Genomic DNA, 18,300 nt, shown 5'->3' on the forward strand with positions numbered 1-18,300 from the left:
CAGTTTTGGTAGAAGTGACTCTGCCCCCAGCTCCAGGGGTGAGTTTATGGCACAGGCTGGGCCAACCACAGCATCATAGCTCCCATTCGTGATGGCTGGATCAGTGATGACATGTGACCCAATCGGAGCCAGTAAACCCAGATCTGGGCCTTTTCTCCTAATGGCTGAGAAGGTTACAATTTCTAGTGTTCCCCTGGGGTTCCCAAGAGGATAGGGTATAAGCCTGTTAACGCTAGAAGCCATCTCGCCTCCGGAAGGGTAGGATTTGTCTGAAAATGGAGCCATGCCAGAGGGGGAAAAGCCAAGAGGAGAAGAAGTAATATTGAGTCTTTGTATTCTATCTGCGGACGCGGATCCCACCATGGCCAGACTTTCCTCAAAGTGAGCCTCCTCTTTTTTTTTTTTTTTTGCTTAACACAATATGATGTGATCATTGTTACCTATAATCAAGAGTCTTGACTAACATGAAGTAAAACACAACCTAAATAAAGTCAGCTAATGATATCATACTGTGTCAATTATTTTGGCCCACAAAAAAACAACAGGAGCTGGCAGACACACAAAGAAAGTATTTGCTGAGCACCTATTATGTGACATACGGTCAGATCTGGCCCTGACAAAACCCCTGTGAGGTCCACAGTATGAGCCCTTTTTATGCATGAAGCAACACTGCAGGAATATGAAGTTATTTCTTACGTAGCCAGTGAGATTTGAACTCTGGTCTCCTTCTACATCCAGTGCTCTTTCCATGATCTGCATACCCGTGTCACTAGGGCGAGTTACCCGGTACATAACAGATGTTCAATATTTATAAACTAATCTACAATCGTGGACACGCACAACTTTAGAATCATGTGGTGACGGTGAAGAGAACCAGGAAGAACACAACTTACCGTGGCTTAAGGAGTGTCTGGCCAGCTTTGGGTCATGGGGGCGGGGCTTTGTCTGGACAGCGATGATGCTCCCAGTGTCCTGTTTCCCGGGCAGCGGGCTCCTGCTGCCTCCGTGGACCTTCATCACCTTGTTTCTTCCCAGCATCCCTCCAGAGGCAGCTCCCTAAATGCACGCAACGGGGAGAGTGCTGCTGAATTCGGATTTACCTGCTCTGTGTTTCACTGACTTGTGCTGTTCATTCATTCATTTCTCACGGATAGCAATGATCTCTTATGGTACTGAACGCAGTCTCCCTAGACTAAGTTTCACAAGGATGCATACAATGTCTTTGGCTCGCCTCTGAATGGTCACCGAAGGCCCGGCACAGAGGCAGCCCCCACCCCCGCCTGGAGGCAACCAGCATGAAACACAGCACCGACAAAGCAGGCTCTTCCTATATTTAATCTCACCTCATCCCCATGACACCCCATTAGGAAAATATTAGTCCATGCGATAAAGAGTTTAGAAAGGTTAAATAACTGGCCTCTGGTCTCACAGCTAATAGTCAACCAGGGCAGGGCTTGAGCTCACAGCCCCGTTCTCTTGACCACCGAGGGATGCTGTGTTCCTTCGGCCTGACATTTCATCTTCCCACCTGCCATTTTTCTGTTCCTCCTCACTTCCTTTCACCCCTCCTCCCTCCAGGGTTTGTCAGACACCAACGCTGAGTTCTGGTGATTGATACAATGGGCAGGGTGGCCTCTACAGCGATCACGGAGACGATGCACAGGAACAATTAAGGTACCACGGGGCCAGTGCTATTTACAGTTGTATTGTTCACTGAGACGGAAGCAGAGGAGGGGAGGTCAGTTCTCTAGGCTGGAGACAGGGTGGGGGAAGACTTCCAAAGCAGGTCTTATTAAAGCGCATTTTAAAATGTAAGTAAGAGATCGACTGAGGGGATATAAGAAGACCCGATGTGCAAATCAGCACGAGCAAAGCCACGGGGGTCTGGTCAAGGGTTAGTGTCCTCAGACCAGAGTATGGAGGCTGACGCTGAGGGCGGAGTGAAAGGAAGAGGGGGAAAAAAGAGATGTGAAAGATGGGACAGAATGAGGCTGAGTGATGCAGGGTCTTGTGGGCGAGGCCGCCTGTGGGCTCCACTGAGCCTCGGGCAGCAACCCGAGCGGATGTGCATTTCAGAAAGATCTGGATGGATTACCAGGAAGAGGCCCTGGAAGGACCAAGGGGAATTACAGCATTTCTGGCCATCTGTCAGACGACAGTGGGAGAGGAGATTACGGTCCTTCCGGTCCTTCCGGCTGCAAGTGGGCGGGAGGCTTGACCAGGACAATAACCTCTGAGAGTAACTGGGAAAAAGCTGACGTATTTAACAGATATAAAGGATGGGGTCTCCCCAGGTCTTGGTGGGACGTGGGCCAACTCAAAGGCCAGTACAAGGAGGGGCATTCTTTTAAGTGACACAGCCAAGAGTGAAGTTTTTAATGGGGGAAAATGACAGGGAAGAAAGTCAGTTTCACACACGTGCCTTCCTTCGTGGAACTTCGTGGAACCGCCTTCCTTCGCTGTGGCCCCTAATAAAGTGGGGCAGGGCTCCCCTCGGGCTGTCCTTGGGAATGCTTCCGAGGAGGCTCGGTTTGAGCCACAAATTATGTTTTCACTGATTTACCATTTACATCTGACCCCGAACACCACTGCTACTCCACCCACCACGTTTATGTAACGGAATCCAAATACTTTTGATTCCCAAACTCAAATCCACTCTCGGAAAGCAGGAATATGTCCCTTTAGTGGTGGCCTGACCCCATACCTGGCTCTCGTCAAACAGCCAGCACGGATGAAGAACAAATCCCTGCTTTTGCTCTTTCGCGGTCGGTCGGTATCCCTAACCTTGTTCCCCTTACTGCCTTTTGCATGCTCCTGATTAACCCCTTCCTGACCTCGGCCTCCTCGCCCACTTAGGGGCTTGCCCTCTCTCCGGCCTCATGTGCAACGCCGCTCCCCTAACTCTGGTCCCTGCCTTTCATAATTTGTGACTTATTTCTTCCTTGAATTACGCTGCTTCGTGACACCCTATAAACACACAACCCGGCCAGCCTGGGTCTCCAGGCCCACGACACCGACAAGCTGTTGGATTCATCCAAGCCCTGCAGATGGAACAGAAACGATCTGAGGTCATAAGGTAGGCACATCTCAAATAGGTTCTTAGAATGTTCTGAGCGGTACAACTGCCGAGGTGGTAGCAACTGTCGAGGCCTCTGACCACTCCAGCTGTTCTGAAGGGGACAGTGTCAAATGGATACAGAGATATGCATATAGGTGATATTTGCGGACAGGTAATAACTAACACCACCTTTCATTTTTATGGTAGCTTAGGGTTTACCAAGCACTTCTACGCACATTACTTCTTTTTATCATCACTAACGAGACAGAATCAGGATGGGGCTGAAGACGATAACTGGGTACAGATTATTTCTTTTTCTTTTCCACATGAGATGGCCTAGCTGAGAAAGGAAGTTGTTTTAGGCTGGAGTACACGCCTGAAGGAGGCCCCTCCTCTAGGCTCCTTCTTTTGCAGGACAGAGCACCCGAATGGCTGTCCCTTTATGTCTTGCCCCCAGGGCACTTGGCTGAATCCACACTAGTCCCAGCCCGTCTCCTAAGGCCTGCTTCAGGACTACTGAGTGGGAAATCCAAGGCTAGAGCTCTGTGTTACGGTCACGTTCATTTCTTTGGTAAAACACCCAACACCCGCTGCGTCTTCTGACTCTGGGCAGCTGCTGTCACAGCCTCGGAAAGGTCCCTCCATGAACTGCTCCTACAACATGGTTGGACTGTTCTGTTTGGCCCGGAACCCTAGAATACGGATACCTCGAAAAGACGGCTTGAAGGTAGATCCCTTTCTGGTTTTCGAGGTTCCAATTCACACAGCTCCTTTTCCTTCTCTTTTTTACCTTCATCTTCATGTGTAGGGCTTAGAGGTGAAGAGATAGGAGGGAAAAAGTCAGGTTTAGAGTGTTTAGATCACAGTGTGCCCCCCCCCCCACTTCAATGAAATGAATGGAAAACATGAATTTAAACAGACATCAATAATCCCTCTTCTCTCCCCACCTTCTTCTAAGATGAGGATCAGGTCACCCATTAGATCATCTCGTTGAGTTTCTCTCTGCTCCAGTCAATGCCAGAACGAATCCCTGCTTAAAATCTCCCTAGGAACTCGCCATTGACTATAGGATAAAATATAAGCCCACTGTGATCTTACCGCAACCTTTCTTTCCAACCTCGTCTCCCTCTGCTCCTTCCCTCCACTTTTGCTCTAGACTCTCACATTCCCCAGACCTACCAGCCTAGTTGAAGCAGTTCTTCCTTTTATCTTTTTAAGTTTTTTCTTTTTTTTTTTTTTTTGGCAGGGGGCGGGGGGGGGAGGGACCCCAAGCAGGCTCCGTGAAGTCAACGCAGACCCTGACACAGGGCTCGATCTCACGACCATGAGATCATGACCTGAACTGAAGTCTAGAGTCCGATGCTTAACCGACAGTCACCCAGGTGCCCTGCAAATCTCCCTTTTTATTTACTATTTCCCTTATCAGACATGCCTTCCACGTCTTCTATTGCTGGAAAACATGGCGGCAATTTGTTCTCAATGTGTCTGAATTTCTCTGAATCTTACCTCCAAGAATCCTTTCCTGATTCTCCCAGTCCTACCTTCTTATCTGCTGTCCCAATAATGTGTCCTTCCATCTTGTACCTTAACCCACTGTCTATGGATCTGCCTCCAGTTCGTTCACTTTGCCTTGTAAACTAACAAGTTACAAGGAGGCAGAGCTCTGTGATTTCTGTATCCCAGCACGAGTGCCGTGTAATCCATGGCGGCAATAGCACAATCCTGGCACAGAGCGGTACTTAGTACTCCCGAAGGAAACGAATGACCGCCGTGCACGAGAATACAGATGGCAGCTGCACCGGAGGGAGTGTAAGAGAGGCAGGGTGGACGGTGTCATGAAGAACCGGGACAGAGGACCAAGGGACAGAATGCTGGAGAACATCAACACCCATATGAGAACTTCTGCTTCTGGCATAGTGAACTAGATTTACAGCCACAATTATATGGAAGGCAGAAGGAGAGGAGCCCTCAAAGAAAATCAGAGAGGGGCCACCAAGGGAGGAAAAGCACCAGAGAGAGCGCTGTTCTGAACGACAACGGCAAGAGTTTTAAGGAGTTTCTTTCCTTCATGCATCTCATAACTGAGCACTCACGCCCCCCATTAAGGCCATATGCTAGTTCTGTGATGATCAGGGGCTGTGAAGGAGGGCTGGGTTCTAATCCCCACCATCCCCCTTTCCGAAAGTCTAAGACTTACCTGTCTAAAAAATCAAATTGTACCATTTATAAATGAATGGTCACGGTGCCAATCTCCACGGTTACCATGAGAATGAAATGTGATAAAAATGTTGAAAGCCTAGCACTGTTCAGAGCACATAATGGGCCCTCAATAATTGTCGGTGTACTTTTCTTCATGGAAGCATTTGCTATGTCAGAAGTACCCGATTCTCATGTTCTCACCGCACACTGCTGGTATTTCTCCTGAAGCATTACCTGCCTTGTTGACATTATGTCCTTTGTAACCTATCTTCCTGTCCCTCAGGCCCTTGTCTGGTACTTTCTACACAACTGGACCTCCATAAATGGTTATCAAATCCAATTCGGTATTGTGACTTCTAGGGAGACTGTAAGGAAATGGGGTACGTTATCCCTGCTTTGAAACTTGTAATTCCCCCCGATCTATAGTATAAAGTCTAAATCTGTGCCAGCCAATAGTGACTACTATCCAGGTGTGGCTCTGGAGCACTTGAAATGTATCAGGTTCAAAATGAGCTGGAAGTATAAAACATATTTGGATCTTGAAGACTTGGCATGAATACAATACTATAAAATACCTCAGTATCGATTACATGTTGAAAGAATATTTTGGTATACTGGGATCAATGAAATACATTAATTTCACCTGTTTCTTTTTACTTTTTATTTAAAAAAAATTTTTTTTTCAACGTTTTTTATTTATTTTTGGGACAGAGAGAGACAGAGCATGAACGGGGGAGGGGCAGAGAGAGAGGGAGACACAGAATCAGAAACAGGCTCCAGGCTCTGAGCCATCAGCCCAGAGCCCGACGCGGGGCAAACTCCCGGACCGCGAGATCGTGACCTGGCTGAAGTCGGACGCTTAACCGACTGCGCCACCCAGGCGCCCCTCTTTTTACTTTTTAACATACGGCTACTAGAAAACTCTTAAATGACATCTGTGGTTTGCCTTATAGTTCCATCGGATGGGGCTGGTCTAAATGGCAAATAGACAGCGTGGGCCCTCCTGGATCCCACTCTGTACGTGCCCCTGGCTTCGTTCCTGCTGCTCCCACACTGCACCTTATGCTCGGGCCTGATCTTTGTTTGTGGATTCCTGGACCAGCCTCACTGTTGAACAGTATGTCTTTGCTCCTACTTTTCCTTGGGCCTGGAACATACATTCCGACATTTTCACCTGGCCAATTCCTACAGGTCTTTCAAGAATCAACTCAACTGTCAACTCTTCAAGAAAGGGGGCCCAGAGCCTCATCTCTGGGCTTCTATAACCTCGTAGCAGTGATTATAGTATACTGCAAAGTCCTACTTATGTGGTCATCTGCCTCCAAATAGCTCCTGACCCCCAACCATTCTGGCCTCCACTCCCATCTTGAACCAAAGGCAGAGAATATATTCTATTCATTTTTGTACTTCAGAATCTAGCGGCATCTGAACAGAGGTAAAGCTCAATAAACATTGAATGAATCACTCGACATGTGCTTACCAAGTGCCCAGCACCCTGCTAGAGGGTAATTATGGGGACCATGAATTGAGGCAGGCAGGCCAGAACTCAAGGAGAAACACGAAACGGGCTTCCCCTATGATCCATTGCTTGCGTTCGTATCCTCGGTCAGAAAATTTTGATACTTCTCCAGAGTTCACTGACCGTGTTTACCCTAATGTATTAAAAATAACTTCAGGGGAAGAGTGACAGACACAGACTCTGAAGAGGCGGGTAAGAGGCCGGTAATGCCTTTGCCAAGACCGTGCTCTGAACCCACCAGTAAAAGAGGTTTTAGCAATACCAAGAACAAGACAACATGGGCCCCTCCTCACAAGGAGCTCCGACGGGAAGGAGGTAGAGGAGAGTGAGGATGAACTGGCATGTTAGCCAATAAATGACATACAGCGATGTCAGCGCCAACTTGTGACCTTACAGGGAAGGGGCTGGGTACTTCTCTCTGAAGGAGGGGAATTGGGAAGGCTTCTTACAGGAGGGGTGTCTGATGGTCGATGTTTGCCAGATCATCAAGTTGGGGAGTAAAGGCACAGAGACTCGAAACAGCACGCTGGATTTTGGAAACTAAGGTCTTGGGGAGTCACGTGATCGTTTTATGCCTATTTGTGTGACTCCCACAACCCAGGAGCCCCTGAGGGTAGTGGTCATATCGCACCACTGCTGCAGTCCCCGCAGTTAGAAAGTGACTGGCTAGTGACGTGGGGGTCTCAGTAAGTGTTTGCTGATGAGTTTGGCGTGGGCTAGAACAAGGCAGGAGGCAAAGGCTGTGCAGGAGCCCTGAGCACCTTCTCTGTACCAGGCACCTTGCGGGGCACGAGGGAGGCTGAACCAGGCCAGTTTGCCCAGCTGGCCATTGAGGAAAACTAGTTCAGTCATCAGAGGGTCAGTGGTTGGATAAATGTTTTTCCATTTGAAGGTAAAACTCACCTAAATTCTCCACGGAGACCACTCTTCCAAGGCTGAAAGTAAAGAGGAAACTGGTCATTTTCATAAATCAATCCAAACCATGCCTTTGTTGTTTGGTTACAGCCCATTAGAGACTTGAGCAAAAGATGAGGTGAGGCCCGAGGACACAGCAAAGGCAGACACGGACAACAGAAATTTCCAGGAACCATGAGAGGAAAACAAGCACCCCCAAAGCTACGGCACACGCCAGAAGAAATGTGTAATTTGCTTAGAAGAACTCATTGTCCTCTGCATGCTTTTTCCCGGAAGGCCTCTGTAGAGGAACGACTTTCTGGTCACTTGAGGAAATATGTGCTTGGGATATTGGGGCAATGTTTCAGTGGGCAGAAGTGGTTACTGAGTATGTAAGCCATGCTGGGGACTCTCCCTTGCTGGTCGTGCCCCACCTTGATCCAAAGTCAGCTCTCATATGATCTAGATTTGGCTCTGTTAAAATTACGTCCCAGTGACCACAACAGAGCTCCTCGTTTATTCAGTCATCACACAGATCTGATTCATTCATTATTCTGAATCTAGACGAGAATACTGAAGCAAACAGAAAATATCTAAGCCTCGAAAATGCTGCCACCAAGACCAGCCTCATAGCTCATTTACCCTCCTTTGAGGGTAACCCCACAAGCCTTCATTCAGGACTACTGGTTTTTCTTTTCTTTTTTTTTTTTTTTCAACGTTTTTTATTTATTTTTGGGACAGAGAGAGACAGAGCATGAACGGGGGAGGCGCAGAGAGAGAGGAAGACACAGAATCGGAAACAGGCTCCAGGCTCTGAGCCATCAGCCCAGAGCCTGATGCCATCAGCCCAGAGCCCGACGCGGGGCTCGAACCCACGGACCGCGAGACCGTGACCTGGCTGAAGTCGGATGCTTAACCGACTGCGCCACCCAGGCACCCCAATTTTCCATAGAATTCTAACAAACTGGATGGCAGCACAGGTAAAATAACACGTCAGACGGACCTCTGCTGCGTTACTCACAGGTTGTTTTCTCTCTCTGAGCCTTGAGTTCTCACCTGGGAAATGAAGCAGAGATACTACCTCGGCGGGGAACACTGAGGATTAAGTGCTCCCACATTTGCACCAGTGCCTGACACACAGTAAGGACTCGGCACGTGCTTTTCCACGTGAAAGACTCCCTTCCAGACACAAAGGTATTGACAAAGAAATCCTAACTGTCCGACAGGAGACAGCAAACACCCTTGTGGTGGTCGGATGTGAAGGGATCTAGCTCCGAACACCTAACAAGGGCCCAAAAGCATTGCACCAAGAAGAGCGTGAACTATGCCCACTCAGTCCATTATGTTCCAGAGGATTCCATGTCATCAAGAAAAGGTGAAGTCAGATTCCACCCACCCAGTTAAGAATACTGAGATCAACAGGGGCGCCTGGGTGGCGCAGTGGGTTAAGCATCCGACTCTTGATCTTGGCTCACGGCACGATCTCACGGTTCATGAGTTCGAGCCCCACATCGGGCTCTGCACTGATGGTGTGGAGCCTGCCTGAGATTCTGTCTCTCCTTCTCTCTGGGCCTCTCCTGCTTGTGCTTTCTCTCCCTCTCCCGCCCTCCCTCCCTCTCTCTCTCAAAATAAATAAAAACGAATACTGAGTGAACACAATTCATGTCTCTAAGTTAAGACTTCAAAGTTAAAAATACTTTCAGGTTTTTTTTTTTTTTTTAATTTTTTTTTTCAACGTTTATTTATTTTTGGGACAGAGAGAGACAGAGTATGAACGGGGGAGGAGCAGAGAGAGAGGGAGACACAGAATCGGAAACAGGCTCCAGGCTCTGAGCCATCAGCCCAGAGCCTGACGTGGGGCTCGAACTCCCGGACTGCGAGATCGTGACCTGACTGAAGTCGGACGCTTAACCGACTGCGCCACCCAGGCGCCCCAAAAATACTTTCAGGCTTTTTAAATTTTGAATCGATTTAGCTATTTATGGATTTCACCTGTGCAGAAAAGTTTATCATTTGGTGATGCTGCCAGATAACTGAAGCCAGTTTTTTTTTTTTGGTTTGTTTCCGGAAGCTTTTTAAAATCAGAATGGTTCTACCCTGGTTAATAAGAACAACAATCATTTATAGTTTTCTAGCTATAAAGCGTACCCACTAACGAACAGTCCTTTGCAGCAAGTGTAAGAAAGCAAGCAGAAAGATGTAAGATTTGACTAAATGAAACCAATGAGAAAAGAGTAAACTTTAACTGACCCACAACATGAAGTCAGCACCTACTGTGTGCCAGGCACTTACCTACTCTGAGTTCTCCCAACGATGATGAACTCCCTTATTTACTGAGCATCTACTACAGAAGATATGGTAACCACAAGGCATATGCTTCCTGTCCTTACAGAGAATACACATTTTACACAGACATAACTGGGGCTCATGACTGCAACAGAAGCCAGCACTTACTATTAAACTGTTCACCTGAATTTACCTTATTCTCATTCCTATAATGACCCCAGATGCTGGTACTTCTTTTTTATTTTTAAAAAATTTTTTAATATGATTATTTAAATTTTTTTTTAATGTTTATTTATTTTTGAGAGACAGAAACAGAGTGTGAGCGGGGGAGGGGCAGAGAGAGCGAGAGAGAGAGAAAGACACAGAATCTGAAGAGGCTCCAGGCTCTGACCTGTCAGCACAGAGCCCGATGCAGGACTTGAACTCACAGACTGTGAGATCATGACCTGAGCCAAAGTCGGATGCTTAACCAACCGAGCCACCCAGGCGCCCCATAAAATGATTATTTATTTTTGAGAGAGAGAGAGAGAGACAGAGTATGAGCAGGGGAGGGGCAGAGAGAGAGAGGGAGACACCCAATCCGCAGCCGGCTCCAGGCTCTGAACTGTCAGCACAGAGCCCTATGTGGGGCTCGAACTCACAAACTGTGAGATCATGACCTGAGCCAAAGTCGGATGCTTCACCCACTGAGCCACCCAGGCACCCATGGGTACTTCTATTATCTCTATTTTACAGGTGAGGAAATGGAGGCTCAAGATCACACAGCCAGGGGCTGGGATTGAGGCCAGCAGTGATTCTGCCTGAACCCTAATCAAGCTGTTCCAAGGTGGCACCTACACTGTGCCCACGAGGAGCCAGAAAACGTGCCTTCAAAGGGCTGGTCATTCTCGTGAAAACACAGATATGCACATTTGGCTTGTGCCACAGCAGTCCTCTCTCTGAAGGGACAGTTATTAAAGGCCGGTTGATGCTGGCCGCCATAGATAAGGGGCTTAGAATGGATTGGGACCAGATTCTCTCCCCCTTCCACATTTTCTATCTCTGTTATTACAGGCCTTAGGCTACAGAATCTTAACAGCTAGAGTCTTGGAAAACCCTCAGGAATCAGGGGAAAACCAAAAGCAAAGGCTTTTCTCCTTGTTCATAAAAACAAAATACTTTACAATCAATTCTGTATACCTGTTGTAGTTACAAAGTTGGTAAAAAGAGCAAACAATACCTTTCGCAGTTCTTCAATTTCGACTTCGTAAGTTGCTAAAATAAATACGAAAAACATTATATCAAAGGCAGTGTATTCACCCATTCCGTACAGCACCCAGGATTCAAGCGATTACGCAAGACTGCAGAGCTCAGTTTTCTCAGCCTTCAGAACGCGGATCTGTGTGAGGCTTTGTCTACACGGTTTGGGAAACTCTCGGGTCACTGATCAGGGCTTTAATCCATGTGGGGATTTCCAGGATGGAAGAGAGAGTCAGTGAAAACACTTGAAACAATTTTCAGTGTCCTGTTTTGGTAAACAGATGTGCACCCAAAGCTTAGGAGAGAGCACTGAAATTTCGTGGTAGCCATAAGAAGGGGAACTTGGAAGGGAAGGGAAAAAAGGACCCCCCCCCCCCCAAAAAAAAAAGCCTAAATCTAACTTCAACAAAATGAACTCCATAGCACAGTTATAAGTGTTTTACTCTATGACTGTTTTGTTTCCTTAGTATCTTTTTTTTTATTGTTCATTTTTGAGAGAGAGAGAGGGAGGGGAGGGAGGATGGACGGACACAGGCAGGGGAGGGGCAGGGAGAGAGGGAGACACAGAATCTGAAGCAGGCTCCAGTCAGAGCAGAGCCCCATGCAGGGCTCCATCTCACTAACTATGAGATCACGACCTGAGCTGAAGTAGGACACTTAACTGATTGCGCCACCCAGGCACCCCCTCCTTAGCACCTCTTGAAAAGAGGAGACTGGCCACCAGCTAAGGTTGGAATTCCTTTCGATTGTTTCTGAGAGTTCTGTGGAACGTATTGAGTGATGTGATCCCAACCTGAATGATTAGCAAACGCCAAGGAGTGGCAAGAATGTTGGGTTCAGAGCCCAGTCCTGCCATTTGCCATCTATGGGACTGCAGACAAATTCCTTCATTTTCTTGAGTCTCAGTGTGCTCATTTGAGAAAGGTAGTCAACGGGAAACCTCCTTACACAGTTCATGGGGAGGTTAAAGGAGATGATGTAAGAAATGGAACATACCTAGCAGAGCACCAGACATTGTATAAAAAGTGATGGGTTTTTTTTTTTGATAAATTTGCTTATTTGAATGTTCTTTCTTGAAATGTCATCTATAAAAGTGTTTTCCCTACTGCTAATGAATATACGGGCATAATAGGTAGGGCTCTCCCTGTTTTTCTTTTCTTTCTTGCTGCTAGGGTCCTGAAGGTTTTGTTTAAAAAACTGACCAAACAATATGTTGCATTTCTCAGCCATCATCATTCTACACAGGTAGTCCATTGATAAAAGAAATGAAATCCTAGGCTTTCTTTAGGGATTGCCTACAAGTGACTACTGAACAAAGACCTAAGATTCTCTACGTATGATTAATACTATGTGCTTCAAAATGAGTAACTGTACACTTTTACTTTTTACTGATTTTTGAATCAAAAGGTATTACACCTTGCTATTGCTTGCTTTAAAACCTTTGTTTAGCCATTAATACATTACAATCATATTTGCTTATGATGCAATTTACTCCATGCCCATTCCAAGTATGGCTTTTCCAGTTTTAAAAATGATAATTTCCCTCCCCTAACTTATTTACTATTTTTTGCTTTTCAAAGAATTAATAAATCACGATCTTCTTGCTTCTCATTGCCACCTGGGGAGAGGGGAGATATTAGTATCCTGTCTTAGAGATGGGGAAACCGAGGCTCAGAGGAATCTTACTTGCCAAGGCTAGGACACAAAAGTACACACGGAGTAAATGATGCGTTCATAACCTGACGATGCTCTTTACCAAAGTGGAGGTGCCCCAATGATAAGTTTTGCCATCACAACTTGCTCCTAAGGTAGGAATATAAAGGACAAAGGACTGTACCCCGAGGGGTTAGGAAGGGACTAGGACATAACAGGAAGATGCAGCCCACAGCACTGGAGCCCTCTCTCTCCACTGAAGATCTTTATCCCAGCTGGGGAAAAAGGAACCTATCAGAAGATGGTCTTTGGCACCCTCCAACGGCCCGTACCATAAAATGACCACAGCCTTTGGCTTTTTCTCCACGTGCTCTCTGTGTGGCCTTGGAAAACCAGGAGGTGAGAGCACTATTACTAGTATACAGAAACAAGAAGCAGCAGTGGCTAATAGTTTTTACACTTACAGATCGCAGGCACTAAGCTAACTGTGTAAATGCGTGATTTCACTTAATTCGTACAGTGATCACCAGTGATACATTTCACTAATGAGGAAGCAGATGCCCAGAGAGTGACATTACTTTCCCAAGGTCATTCAGTTAGCAAATGGCCTTCAAACTTCCTTCCGGCCATGATTCATTCACTTAAATCGAATAGCACCCACAATGATGGGTAGAACTCTTATTAATGTTATCCTCAAGGGTTTCTAGTACTCCTCAGGAAGCACAGTCTGAATGGCTGGTCTAAATAACCTCTGAGGACAATTCTGCAGAGCTTCTAGAAAAGCTTAAACCCTGCTTACCCCAGTTCTATACAAAAGGGCAAAGCCTCAGAAAGGCTTGGAGCTATGTGTTGAGCTATGCACCCCAGAGGGGATGGTCTTGTAACATCTTGTTAGATTTAAGTCTAAGTGTTTATCTTCCTTGAGAAATTGTAAATGTTATGAAATTTTCTGATTTTATTGTGTCCATTGCTAGGATATAGAAATAGGATTTTTTTAATGTCCATTTTGTATCCCGTTACCTTATTGAATTCATTTACCAGTTCTATGAATTTTTTTTTTGGGGGGGGGGAAATTCCTTGGGATTTTCTACCTAGACAATCCTGTGATCTGCAAATAAGGACAGTTTAATTCTTTGAGTTGTATACCATTCATTTCCTTTTCTTGACTTATTGCATTGGCTAGAACTTCTTGGAAACATTGAATAGGTGCGGTTAAGAGTGGACATCCTTGCCTTGTTGCCAATCTCAGGGAGAAAGTATTCAGTACCTCTCCATTAAGCATCATGTTAGCAGTTGGCTTTTTTGCAAATGCTTTTTTTCAAGTTGAGGAAGTTCCTCTCTATTCCTGTTTTTCTGAGGAAAAAGTTATCATAATGGGTGTTGAATCAGTCAAATGCTTTTTTTGCACAGATTGAGATGATTGTGATTTTTCTTCTTTAGGCTGTCAATAAGGATTTCATTGATTAATTTTTGAATATTGAACCAGCTTTATCCCTGAAATAAACAACATTTGATTATGGTATAATTCTATTTTATATCTTGCTGAATTCTATTTTCTAATATTTTGCTAAGGATTTTTCTGACTATACTCACAAAAGATGTTAATCTGCAGTATTATTCTTGTGGTCTCTGTCTAGGTCTGGTATCGGTAACATCAGCTTCTTAAAATGAATCAGCAAGTGTTTCCTCCTCTTCCATTTTTCTTGGAAACACTGTGTAGAATTGGTGTTAATTCATTTTTAAACATTTGACAGAATTTTCCAGTGAAAAGTCCCTAGAATTTGAGGGGCGCCTGGGTGGCGCAGTCGGTTAAGCGTCCGACTTCAGCCAGGTCACGATCTCAAGGTCCATGAGCTCGAACCCCACGTCAGGCTCTGGGCTGATGGCTCGGAGCCTGGAGCCTGTTTCTGATTCTGTGTCTCCTTCTCTCTCTGCCCCTCCCCTGTTCATGCTCTGTCTCTCTCTGTCCCAAAAATAAATAAACGTTGAAAAAAAAATTAAAAAAAAAAAAAAAAAGTCCCTAGAATTTGAGATAGCCTTTTTTGGGAATTTAGTTTTTTATTTACTTAAAAATTTTAATTCAAGTATTGTTGACACAGTGTTATAGCTTTTTGGGGGGAGTTTTAGAATCATGGATTCAAGGTCCTTAGCAGTCACAGGGCTATTCAAATGATTTATACTAGGTTACTTGAGGTACTGTGAGCTTTTTGTAGAACTGTTCCTTCTTCAAGTTGTCAACTTTAGACGTGTAGAATTGTTCATAATATCCTTACTGCCCTTTTGATGTCTGCAGAGTTTGTAATGGTATCTGTTTCATTCTTGATATCGTTCATTTGTGTCTTCTTTCTCTCTTTGTTACTCTTGCTAGACATTTGTCAATTTTATTGATCTTTTCAAGGAACAAGCTTTTGCTTTCATTGATTTTCTCTATTGCTTTTCTGTTTTCAATTTCATTTATTTCTGTTCTTGATCTTTCTTTTGTTCATTCCCCTTGTTTTAGATTTATTTTTCTCTTTTTCTGTGTTGAGGTAAGATCTTAGATTTAAAGATTTTCCTATTTTTTAGTGTAAACATTTAGTGCTATTAATTTGTCCTCTGCATTCCTTAGGCTATGTCCCACAGATTTTTATATATTTTCATTTTCATTCAGTTCAATATATATTTTGGTTACCCTTGAGACTTTCTGACCCATGGATTACTTAGAAAGGTGTGTTTTTGGTTCTAAGTGTTTAGAGAGTTTTCTGTTATCTTTTGGTTACTGATTTCCAGTTTGATTACATTGTGAAAATACACTAGGATTTCAAGTTTTCCAAATGTGTTGAGATTTGTTTTATGGCCAGAATATAGTCTATCTTTGTATATGTTTATGGGTGCTTGAAAGTATATGTATTCTGCTCCTGTTGTGCATTCTACAGATATCAGTTAGATCTTGTTGCTTGATGGTGTGGCTGAATTCTTCTGTATCCTTAATGATTTTCTGAGTCGGTGTTCTGTCAATGTGGAGAGAGGGGTGTTAAAGTCTCAAACTATAAGCCTATTTGTCTATTTCTTCTTTCGGTTTCTGCTTCACATATATTACAGCTCTGGAGCTCGGTGAACACACATTTAGGATTGTTCTGTCTTCTTGATGGATTGACCCTTTTCTTATTACATAATGTCCTTCTGAATCTCTCATAATTTTCTGTGCTCTGAAGTTTACTTTATCTGTTATTAATATAGCCATACCTACATTCTTTGGATTAAATTTACATCTGCCAATCCCTTTCTTTTCATTGGCATATTTAGACAATTTACATTTAATGTAATTAATGCAATCATTGTTATGTTAGGGCTTAAGTCAGCCTTTTATTTTTTATTTTTTGTTTATTCTGTTTTTTGCTCTTCTGAGATTTCCTGTTTTCTTATGGGTTACTTGAGCATTTTTTTTGAATTATTTTTTATCTGTAGTGGTTTTTTTAAATTATATCTCACTGTATACCTGTTTTAGTGGTTGTTCTATGGATTACACTATATGTACACATAACTTATCACAGTCTACTGGTGTGGACATTTTATCAGTTAATGTGAAGTATAGAAATCTTACTTCCTTTTACATCCCTTAACCCTTTCCTTATAATGGTCTTACATATTTCTTTTATATACATTTAGAACTACATCAGACAATGTTAACAGTTTTTGCTTCAACCAGCAAACATAATTTAGAAAATTCAAAAGAAGAAAAGTGTGTCACATTTACTCACATTTGTATTCTTTTCCATTGTTTTTTCTCCTGAACTGATGGTCCAAGATCCTTCCTTTTATCATTTCTTTTCTGTTTAGAAAGCTTCCTTTAGCCATTCTTTCAGGATAGGTCTGCTCTAACAAATTTTCTTAGTTTTCCTTCATTTGAGAATGTCTTGGTTTCCCCTTCAATCTTCAAGGATATTTTCACTGGTAATAGGATTCTGGATTGATAGTTCTTTTCTTCTTGCACTTGAAAAATGTTGTGCCACTTCCTTCTAGCTTTCAAGGTTTCTGAGGAGAAATTCAGTCATTCAAAATTGTTTTCCACCTATAGGTAATATATCATTTCTTTGCTACTTTCAAGAGGTTTACTTTTTATTTTTTAGAAGTTTGATTATGTTTTTGTGTAGATCAGGTTTATCTTCTTTGGGGTTTTCTTGGCTTCTTCAATCTTTTATGCCTTTTACCAAATTTGGGAAGTTTTCAGTTATCATTTCTTCAAGTACTTCTTCAGTAGCATCCTTTCCCCAATCTTTCCAGTACTACAATTTAAGTCATAGTCCCACAGGTCCTTGAATCTCTGTTCATCACCCCTCCCCCAGTCGCTTTTCTCCATGCTGTTCAGATTGGATACTTTCTATCATTTCTTTCAAGTTCATGGATTCTTCTCTTCTCATTCTGCTGCTGAGCCCATCCAGTAAGCTTTTTATTTTTTATTGTATTCTTCACTTCTAACATTTCTGTTTCTTTTTTTTACATCTTCCATTTCTTTGCAGAGACATTCCATTTCTTCCAAAAATAAAATAAAACTATTTTTTTGTGTATTTCAGTCATGTTCATAATTACTCAAGCATTTTTAAAATGTTTTTTATCTTGAGAGAGAGAGAAAGGGGGGCGCAGAGGAAGAGGGAGAGAGAGAGAATCCCAAGCAGGCTCCACGCTGTCAGCACAGAGCCTGGAGTGGGGCTTGATCCCACAAACCATGAGATCATGACCCAAGCCAAAATCAGGACTGAGTCACTCAACAGACTGAGCCAGCCAGGCGCCCCAACACTGAACTATTTTTGTAACAACTGCTTTAAAGTCTCTGTCAGAATATTCTACTACTTCAGTCATCTCAATGTTGGCATCTACTGATCACCTCTTTTCATTCAAGTTTACACTCTCCTGGCTCTTGGTATGATGAGTACTTTTCTATTGACACCATGGGCATTTTAAGTATTATGTTAGGAGACTCTGGATATTATTGGAAGCTTCTATTTTAGCTGGTTTTTCCTGGTGGCAGAAATGGGGGTGACTCTTTTCTGTCGGGTGAGGGAACACATCCAGGTTCCCCACTTCCTGGCCTCCTGATAACGCAGATGAGGGCAAGTTTCTTCACGACTGCTGGGCAGGACTGGGCACTCCAGTTCCGCACTCAGCTTCTGCTGATAAGGCTGGGAGTGGTAGGAGTGCTTGCTATTATTCCCCATTTGGCATCCTTACTGCTGGGTAGTTGTCCAAGTCCTGACTCTCCACTAGGTTTTCTCTAACACCATCCCAAGAGGGAAAAGAAAGGGCACCTTGTTATTGCTTGATGGGCGGGAGACTGGAATACAAGCTCCCCACGTGGTCTTCACGGACGTCCACTGTAGGTGAAGGGTTTTTTACTCCTGGCAGGGATGGAAGTCCCAGCTTCTGACCTGACTTTCTCTGATACCACCTCAGCAGAGCTGTTGGGATGTGTACT

At 44.2% G+C, this 18,300-nt stretch overlaps 1 protein-coding gene across 1 annotated transcript in view; it reads right to left on the reverse strand.

The window, feature by feature from the left end:
- FYB2 (FYN binding protein 2) overlaps positions 1 to 18,300 on the reverse strand; it is a 130,689-nt gene that overhangs the window by 35,783 nt on the left and 76,606 nt on the right. The window contains 4 exon segments of the mRNA XM_043573341.1: positions 894 to 1,056; positions 3,766 to 3,868; positions 7,680 to 7,711; positions 11,176 to 11,210. Coding sequence (XP_043429276.1) covers positions 894 to 1,056; positions 3,766 to 3,868; positions 7,680 to 7,711; positions 11,176 to 11,210 — 333 coding nt within the window.

Source organism: Prionailurus bengalensis, chromosome C1 (genome assembly GCF_016509475.1).
Source record: "Prionailurus bengalensis isolate Pbe53 chromosome C1, Fcat_Pben_1.1_paternal_pri, whole genome shotgun sequence".
NCBI lineage: Eukaryota > Metazoa > Chordata > Mammalia > Carnivora > Felidae > Prionailurus > Prionailurus bengalensis.